Source organism: Bos grunniens, chromosome 14, assembly GCF_055505025.1.
Source record: "Bos grunniens cultivar Pamir isolate PY7600 chromosome 14, Bosgru_T2T1.0, whole genome shotgun sequence".
In the NCBI taxonomy this organism is placed as follows: Eukaryota; Metazoa; Chordata; class Mammalia; order Artiodactyla; family Bovidae; genus Bos; species Bos grunniens.
In genome coordinates this window covers 25,506,852-25,516,418 of record NC_141178.1, presented here as the reverse complement: position 1 = coordinate 25,516,418, position 9,567 = coordinate 25,506,852, and the positions used below count along the sequence as shown (strand labels likewise).

The 9,567-nt window shown below is 39.7% G+C and overlaps 1 protein-coding gene and 1 long non-coding RNA gene across 5 annotated transcripts in view; both read left to right on the top strand.

Annotated features, from left to right (window-relative positions):
- The first annotated feature begins 579 nt into the window (after window positions 1–579).
- On the top strand, window positions 580–2,099 carry LOC147359205 (uncharacterized). The gene is made up of 3 exons (XR_015140628.1): window positions 580–641; window positions 1,572–1,636; window positions 1,968–2,099. It is a non-coding gene; the product is annotated as an uncharacterized LOC147359205 (long non-coding RNA).
- Window positions 2,100–4,961: 2,862 nt separating this feature from the next.
- ANGPT1 (angiopoietin 1) overlaps window positions 4,962–9,567 on the top strand; it is a 475,361-nt gene continuing 470,755 nt past the window's right edge. For all 4 annotated transcript variants that reach the window (XR_015140625.1, XR_015140626.1, XM_086336288.1 and 1 more), the window contains exon 1: window positions 4,962–5,967. Coding sequence is in view for 2 of the 4 variants with exons in the window: in XM_086336288.1 (XP_086192414.1) it covers window positions 5,805–5,967 (163 nt within the window). In the remaining 2 variants the exon portion in view is untranslated. The remainder of the gene's footprint in view (window positions 5,968–9,567) is intronic.

The window sequence follows — 9,567 nt, the reverse complement described above, 5'->3', positions numbered from 1 at the left end:
TTATTTTTTGAACACCAATACTTGTCAATCTAGTAGTCTCCTTTATACAAATACAGCAAAACTTTCTCCTATAAAGATTTTTGCTATTTATCAGGTATTAATCAGGCAGTAGAAGGTATCTATCAATCACAGACTGTCCTGAGTTTGATTCTTAACTTGACTTTTATCTCCAAGGCTCAGTCGTCTTATCTTTAAAGTGGGGGAAATAATCTCCACAGGGCTGCTTACAGGACTGAATTTGTGATATACAATACCTAGTAGACACTCATGAATGTTAATTTCATTTCTTTCTCTTGACCTTGATTTGCATTGTTTGAAAAAAAAGTAGGCATTTGTTGTTCTTTTTTTTCACCAAAATCAATGTAAATGTAATACAAAGGTAAACTTATCTCATTAGTTGTTGAAATATTTATGCTATCTAACTTCTGATATATAGTGTTTCAGTTGTTGGTATTGGAGGAGGTGATATTTTCTTCATAGTTAAACTTTTCTCCATGAAAAGTTGGGATCGTTTTAACTTTATTTCAACCATGCAGCCTAAAATAACACTATTTGTTAATCTTGTTAACCCAAACTTATTTTATAGCTATTTACTTACAGTGGATTTCATTTATAAACTCTCAAGATGCCAAAGAAATAAGGTAATTTTTGCCAATATTCTGGATTCATATTTCAAGTCTCTTTGAAACTAAATAAGTCTGTTTATTTCTTTTCTTTTTGAATACACCTGTAAGCTGAAAGTCTGTGATGATTAGCTATTTATCATTGCAGTTTGGAATGCTGATTGTTTTGTTAATTAAAAGCAGATGGTAGAAGCTGGAGAAAGAATGTGTAGCAGCTGATTAGTGGAGTAAATGAATTTGAAGATATTTAACTTCCAGATAATAGATGGGTCAAACACAGTTTATACTTCACTGTGTGTACTTTTAGAGTAATTCCATGCACGATGTTTGATAATATATCAAGAAGTAGGTGTTTGTTCCTCATCTTCTTTTGCTCTATGTCTCATGACAGAATGCTCAGTTTCCTTGTACAGCATATATACAAACACATTAACTTCAGCTCAACTTGGTTACTTGGGTCACCAGTGGCTTCTTGATAAGGATTTGCTTTGCCGGGGGATAGGTTGAGGCTAAGAATTACGTTGCTCTGATTTTTCTTTATGGAATTTGCTACTGGTTTTCAAAGCCAGCATTCAACAAAGTTCAGTCACCCTACAAAGTTTATCTGTCAGCCTGAAACTTTTCATTTTGCTGCTGAAGAAAAAAAAAGGCCTTCATTAGGTAAAATTAAGTTTCTCAGCAAGTTAGACATGTTTTAAACACGTTCATAGGCTGACCTCCATATTCTCTCTGATTAATGTTAATTAAATTCTAATTTCCACTCCCCTGGAATTGTGAAACCAATTTGAAAGGTGTGGGTAACTTCCCTAATTTCAGCAAACTTGTGTAAGGAATTACTGGCCATAAAGGCTAAAGGATCCAGATATAAATGTAAATTCACTAAAGCACTGAAAATTCATGTTCCATGAAGGAAAGTCACCAACCTGATTTATTTTTCATCATTTTCAGTCATTTTCTGAGAAGTGTCTGCTGAAGTGGAAAAAGTGGGAGAATCAAAAAATATGCTTCTAAGGGTAATAAAATTCTTATCCTTCTCTGGGTAATCATCCTTTATTTCAAGACTTTTATTAACTTTTTGAGAATAGTTCTACTCTTTTCTTTGTCTATTTCTGCCTTGATAGAGAACATAGTGCATGATATCAATTATATTATTTCTCATTAAAGACCAATCTGTATGGGTTGAATTGTGCTCCCCTTCCCAAAAAAGAGATATGCTGAAGTCCTAACCACCAATACCTCAGAATATGATGTTAATTGGAAACAGGATCTTTGCAGCTTTAACTAACAAAAACGAAGTGATTAAGGTGTGCTCTAATCCAATATAACTTGTGTCTTTACAAAAAGGAAATCTGGATGAATATATACAAAGAAGGAAGCTGATATGAAGGCAACTACATGATGGCGAAGATGGGACAGACGAAACTGCAAGCCAAGTAATGCCAAAGAACTGCCTACCACCAGCAACTAGAAAGAAGCAAGTAAGGATTCTACGCAGAGTCTCAGATGGAGCATAGCTCTGCTGACACATGGATTTTATATTTCCAGCCTGTAGATTTGTAAAATAATACATTTCTGCTTGTTCTAAGCCACCTAGTTTGTGATACTTTGTTACAGTCAGTCAGTGTTAGTCACTCAGCTGTGTCCAACTCTTTGGAACCCCATGGACTGTAGCCTGCCAGGTTCCTCTGTCCATGGATTCTCCAGGCAAGAATATTGGAGTGGGTTGCCATTTCCTTCTTTCGGGGGATATTCTCGACTCATGGATCTGATCAGGTCTCCCACCTTGTGGGCAGAAGCCATACTTTGTTTTAGTAACCCTAGCCAAATAATATAAAATCCACTCACTACCTGTCATGAAAATTTTTCCTTGAGAAAGACATCTGGAAGAATGGGTTAATAATAGAGAATGTAATACTCTGCTTATTAATATATATCCCTTCAATATATTTTTAGATGCTTTTAAATGTGAATTTCTGTTATTAATACAAAAGCTATGCATGTTCACTAAAGAAAATGTTCAAAATAGTGATAGGTGGTCTGAATGGGTCCTTCCTTGCCCTGTAGTGTTTTCTCCATAGAGCAGCTAGGATGAACTAATTGAAATATTGATCTTGCCTCTTCTCTCATTAAAACCCTTCAATGACTTTTTCATCTCACTCAGAGCAAATCTATAGAATTTAAGTGACTTATAATCCATATAAATCATTACAGTAATTATTCTCAATAAACTGGGAGCATTTGAAAACTGCTGTTGTCTGAGTTCCTTCTTAAATTCAAACAGATCTCTGAGGGTGTGGACTGGGCATGGGTATTTTGAAAGTCTCTCTTGGTGATTCTGAAGTAAGATAAAGAACCACTACCTGTCACAGTTTCTCCTACCCACTCCTAAAACCCTTACTTTTTCTCCTGTTATTTCTTCGACCTCATGTCCTACTACCTTCATCCTGGCTGCACTGGCCTCCTTGCTGTACCTTATAATCCTCAAGCATGATCTCACTTGCTCTTTGTTCTGTCGCTGCACCATCAGGTATTCATTTACATGACTGGCTTCTTCACTTCATTCAGGTCTTTGCTCAAAGGAAACTTTACCAGTGAAGCCTTTTCTGACCCCTTTAAAAAATACTCTCCACATTCCATCCCCTACTCCTGCCCTAGTGTTCCTTTTCCCCTTTCCCTTCTTTACTTTTCTTCATATTATTTACCAACTTCTGACACATTATGCACTTGCTTATTTTTTGTCACACCCAATTTGAAAAAATGCTCCTTTAGGGCAAGAATTTTGTGTTGTTCATTCTCTACCATGAATGACAAACAGTAGGCACTCAATATATTATGATAGGGTTGGTAAATATACAAAGATGTGAATGAAATCATGTCCTAATGGATTCATGTGAGTTCCTTCTCAGCTCTGGAGTTAACTTAGCCTATCAGGACTGTATTAATCATTTTATTATAATAAAATAACACAAGAGAAATTCATAAATGTTTTAACGATGCTTGGTATCCTGACATTTCTATTGTCTACTTTCCAGTCATTTTTCTTTCTTGATATTTTAAAACTCTGCTTTTTCCTCCTACTTTTAAAACTCTGGATCAGTGTTTTCCAAATCCTTTACTTGTATCTTGAATATTGGTGTTGGCCCTGTTCTCATTACACCCACCACTCCCAGTGGCTTCAGTAGTTCTCACTTTGGGTGCCCTTTAGAATATCTGAAGAGCTTTAAGAAATACCAATGAATAGTTCCCACTGTAAACCAACTGAATAAAAATCTCTGAGTTGAGTCTCAGGCATTGATTTAAAAAATTCCTTGGGTAATTCTAACAGATAACTCAAATTCAGAATCAGAGATAGATACTGAAAACTCAGATCACAGTTTGAACTTTTCCTGATTTGGGGGAATACACACACTATATAAATAAGATGTGAGGAAGCAAGATAGATGATGGATTGTGGAAATGAAAATCAACCAGGGAGAGACTGCTACTGCTAAATCACTTCAGTCATGTCCGACTCTGTGCGACCCCATGGACGGCAGCCAACCAGGCTCCCCCGTCCCTGGGATTCTCCAGGCCAGAACATTGGAGTGGGTTGCCATTTCCTTCTCCAATGCATGAAAGTGAAAAGTGAAAGTGAAGTCGCTCAGTGGAGTCCCACTCTTAGCGACCCCATGGACTGCAGCGTACCAGGCTCCTCTGCCCATGGGATTTTCCAGGCAAGAATACTAGAGGGAAGGAAAAAAATCAGCTATTGTAATACACTAGGCAAGCGATGAGAACCTGAATTTAGGACATTGACAATGGGAGTGTAAAGATAGACACACATTAGGGAGGATGTATCAGTTATCTACTGTTGCATAACAGACTACCTCCAAATTTAATGGGTTAAAAGACAAACAATTACTGATTTTGCTTAAATTATGCAATTTGGCTAGACCTCAGTGGGAATGGCCTGTCTGATCCATGGCTGGCATCAGCCAGATGGCCTCAAAGAGATCTGAAGGATCTACTTTTAAGATGGGTTACTCACATGTCCGTGTCAGATAGGTGTTGACTGTCACTCTGAAGCTTAGCAAGGACTGAGGCTGAGGGCGTTTGTTAAAAAAAAAAAAAAAAGTTTTAGTTTAAGTTTCACAAATCTCATGAGGGCCCGGTGGGGTATACATTTGGGAAGATGCCCCAAAACTGGCTCTGAAGGCTCCTCTCAGGGTAAGCCAGCTCTGAGCTGCCTGCTTCTTCTCGGGTCCAAGCCCTAGGCCCGAGGAGTTCTGCATCCTGACCTTGGGCAGAAGGGTCATCGATCAGTGCGGCGCAGAGTGACAGCGACAGCTAGGTAGATGGGTCTGGCTCTCGTAGCATGGTTTGGGCGCGGCCTGGCCTCCGGTCTCACTTCCAGCAGTGCCAGCTTTGCCTGTCCTTCAGCGCTGGCGCTTGAGGGTATGAAAGGCAGTGGCGGCGTCTTGGTGAAGTCCTGGAATGTTTCCTGTTGACCTGTTTGTGGCTGTGTGTGCAGCGAGGCCGCGGGAGAGATCTGCTGGGAGAGCGAGGGCTTTCTGGGTGAGGGTGAGGCCTGCATCTCCAGGATGACTTCTGGCTTCTCCTCAGACTCATGCCAGGGCCAGTGACTGAGGTTGAGACAGTCTTGCTGCGCTGACTCTGTCTCTGCCATACGAACCAGCGCAGCTCCCTTGCCTCCTCTGTCAGGATCATCAAGTAAAACTGGTGGTGCTCCTTCTGAAGCAGCTTCCGCGCCTCCTTGAGGAACTGCTGGGGTCTCGGTGACTGCCTTCGTCTGCCGCTCTTTCCGCGTGTGGAAGCCCGTCAGGTGTTTTCAGCAGGTGTTCCCGTGGCTTCTCGCGGTAACTAGCCGCGACCTCGTCCCGCGGCCATTTTGCTTCTTGTCTTCGCGACCCCTGGAGGTGAAAGCGGTTTGCATGGCTCCGGCTTGCCTCAGGCACCTGTAGAGTCGAGAGCCAGAGAGCTTTGATTCCCCTTCAAATGAGTCTATCCACGGGTTGCTCGGGCTTGCTTCCAGCACAGAGACTGACTTCCAGTAGCATGCAGAGCAAGAGAACAAAAGGGGACGTGGATTGGCTTTTGTGACTGAGCTTTGTAAGTGACAGGGCGTCACCTGTCGCGAAGGCCAACTTCCATTGAAGAAGGGATTCCAGACTCCAGGTCTTGATGGAGGGAAAGCTAGGTTGTAGAAGAAATACGGGGATAGGAAACAGTGCGATAGCCGTTTTAGGGAACAACAATCCTGCACAATCTTGGGGACTAATTGGAAGGGGACAGTGGAAGAAAGTGAAAAAAGAAGAAAGTCATTTACATAAAAGCAACTTTGAAGGTATGCTTATTTGGATTATTGTGAAAAATAAAATAATATTAGCTAAAGATGTGGGGAAATAGTTTGTGATATACAGCGTGGAGGGTAATTGCTTCCTTTGATTTTTTGAGAAGTTAAACATGGACAGTTCTTTTGAAGGGCAATAGTAGTTTTCTAAAAGCTTTTGGAGACTGATACTTAGGCTGTTTTTACACATACATACTGTTAAAATTGTTTGTAAGCTTAATTTATTTACTTGTGGTTGTGCTGGGTCTTCATTGCTGCTGACTGGGGTGGAGGTTACTCTCTAGCTGTGGTGCTTGAGGTTCTCATTGCAGTGGCTTCTCTCGTTGTGGAGCACTGGCTCAGTGGTTATGGCACACAGGCTTGGTCCCTCCATGGAATATGGGATAGTCTTGGATCAGGGATCCAGCCCATGTTTCCTGCATGACAGGTGGATTTTTTCCCATACTGTTAAATTATTTGAATATACACTTCACCTCAAACAACTGGTACGGTTGGTGCAAAAATAAAACCAAACCAATTACTGTAACTTGTCTTTTCTTTTAAAAATGAAAAGGTCATAACTTTTTCTTTCTTATTTCTTTTCTCTTTTAAAATAAAAATAGGAAGCCACTCCTTCCAACTCACTATTATTATTTTAAGGGATTAACACAGAGAATTTCCTGAGTTAACTGTAATCTGTCTCCAATTATAATGCTTCCCTGGTTGATAATACAAAGTGGGCCCAGTGGAATCACATCTTTGTCTTAGGTAAGTTTGCTGTTGGTTAGAAGTGGCGGCTAGAATCATTTTGAAAAATGACCTTCTCATGGTAGTCCCAGGGTCAACTGCAATAAATATTATGTGATGACAGTAACTGTGATGAGTGGTATCGAAGAGAACACAGAACAGTGTTTTGGGTTCCTTTTGGCTCTTTTATTCCTGTTGGCAAATACTAAAAGAGAGATTCATGCTCAGCTCTACCTTGTCCATTTGAGTTTTTGGTTCATGTATTAAAGCAGAAGAATGAAGAAAAAGGGGATTGAGAAATCTTTTTTAATGGTTTCATTGAAAAGCAAGTGTACCATACACTTTGGTTTCCTTTTTTTTCCCTGGAATGAACTAATCAAACTTCTGCCTAGGTTTGTTGTTTTGCCAGAGTTCAAACTTTGTGAATCATGTGAAAAGAGCATAATGTATCAGATATTTTAATATTAGGAAAACAGGTGTGTGGCAAAGCATATTAATGCACCTAGCAGTGATTTATTAAATGTCTTTTATGTGCAAAACACAGTGCTAAATGAAATTAGAATCTTGTTCTTATTTAGCTTAGCTTTGGATTCAAGAGTTGGTTTTTGTAACTATCTTTTTCATTAGTCCAGTATTTCACTTTTACTCAGCCAAGTTTACAGATCAGCACATTGCTTACAGTTGGATTCATGTAGTGGCAGATTTTTATTGCTGCTTTCTCTTTTCTCAGTCTTTTCATTGACTATATGAATACATATAAAATCAACACCATTGGCTTTGAAGACATTTATTATAACAATGCATTTGTGTGAGGAAATTTTATGGGACCCATGGCTTACAAACTCCTTGATCTATTTACTCCAGATGATTGGATCCTAATCCTTGCAGGGTGGGACATGTCCTAATGCTTACAGGGTGGGATGAGAGAAGATTTTAAACTTATCAGTCACAACTGGAGTGCACTGCTCCCTCTCAGTGATTATGATCCTCATGTTTATTATTTTTGGCCCTTGATCTACCCAGCATAAAGTTAAAAGTGTACTTATGTGGTAGGTAGTTCTCTTGAAGGAATGACATTCTAACTACTATAACTTTAAAGGTATATTTTCTAAGTTACTAAATTTTAGTGAGTGTGTATATGTGATCTGTCTGTTTTATTCAAATAAATGTACCAATCAGTATTCAGTACAGAAAAAGTTGAGAATACATTTCTTAAAAAAACAAGTTTTCTTAAGTAGTAGTCTTATGTTTTGGAAGAGGGCTCAGAATAGTAACATAAATTTTTGACAGAGGAACGAACCTTCTATCTGCATGCTACACACTGGATAGTTATTTGAGAATTAAAGCTGACCAAGATTTGTCTCATGGGCTTCCCTGGTGGCTCAGAGGTTAAAGCATCTGCCTCCAATGCAGGAGACCTGGGTTCGATCCCTGGATCGGGAAGATCCCCTGGAGAAGGAAATGGTAACCCACTCCAGTATTCTTGCCTGGAGAATCCCATGGACGGAGGAGTCTGGTAGGCTGCAGTCCATGGGGTCGCAGAGTCCTACAGGACTAAGCGACTTCACTTTCACTTTCAAGATCTGTCTCATACCCTTGGGGAAGTTGCTGTGGAAGTGAAGAACTTGATTCAGAGGTAAAGGAGGATAATGCACCACCATATATGCTATGGTATTTGCATCTGGGAAGGGATGCAAGGGGAGGTATCTTGGAGAAGCGGATACTTGAATTGGCTTTTAAAGCGTGACTAGGAGTTTTCCAGGCAGGAAGAGCAGGGCTTTGTGTTCTAGGCAAAGAATCACATGGAAAAGACACCAAGGAATGAAAAGACACAAGTGCAATTGAAAAGCCAAACCCTAAGGACTTTTAAGAGAATGCCGCACAGGACAAATGAAGGCAGGTCACAGAACTTGGATGGTGTGAAACTCAGGGTAGAGAATGGCAAGGCTTGAAAGTTATTAAGAGCTCTTGAAAAATAAAGAGGGACAGGATAACTGGCTCTTCAACAATAACAACAACAGCATTTGTAAGTCAGACTAGGCAAGAGGAACCTAATATAAAATCAGAAGTATTTCCCCTTGCCTAAAAGCCCTTGCTTTGTGGGGTTTCCACCTACTTTTGTAAGCTCATCTCCTGCCACTCTCCTCCTTATTTACTATGAATTTCTTTTGCTTTTCACACATACTAAGCCTAATCTCACCCGAAAAATTTCACTCTAGGTCAGTGGTTCTCAATCAGGGGTGATTTTACCCTCCAGAAGACTGTCTGAAGTATCTTGAGACATTTTGGCAGTAAGGACTTGGGGAGGGCTGTTGGCATCCTATAATACTGCTAAACATCCTACAATGCACAGGATGATCCCCCATAATAAAGAATTATCAGTTCCAAAGTGTTAGTAGTGCCAAAGTTGAGAAACTTCTAGGTGTCCCCTTGGCATCAGGACTCTTCACTTTGTCAATCCCTGTTTTATTTTCTTTAAGTAAATTATCACGACCCAGTGAATTCTTGTTTATTTGTTTCAATTATTGTGTAGATCCTCTATCAGGACAAAAGACAGGGGCCTGTAGTATATCCCTAGCTACCAGAACAGTGCCTGGCATACTGTGGGTGCTCAATGCTTATTTGTTAAACAAATAGATGAGAGGGTTGCGTTCCTGGTTCTAGCACTTACCAGCTCTGTGACTTTGGCAGGTTAATTAAATTTTGTAATATTCTTATGTGTAAAATGAATTTTTAAAATATTAAGGATTCAAAGTATTTTGAGAAATAGCAAGATAATATAAAATACCTCACATAAAGCAGGTAGATGCTTAATAAGTATTAATACCCTGCAGTATTTGATAATGAAGCAATTATATAATATTGTAA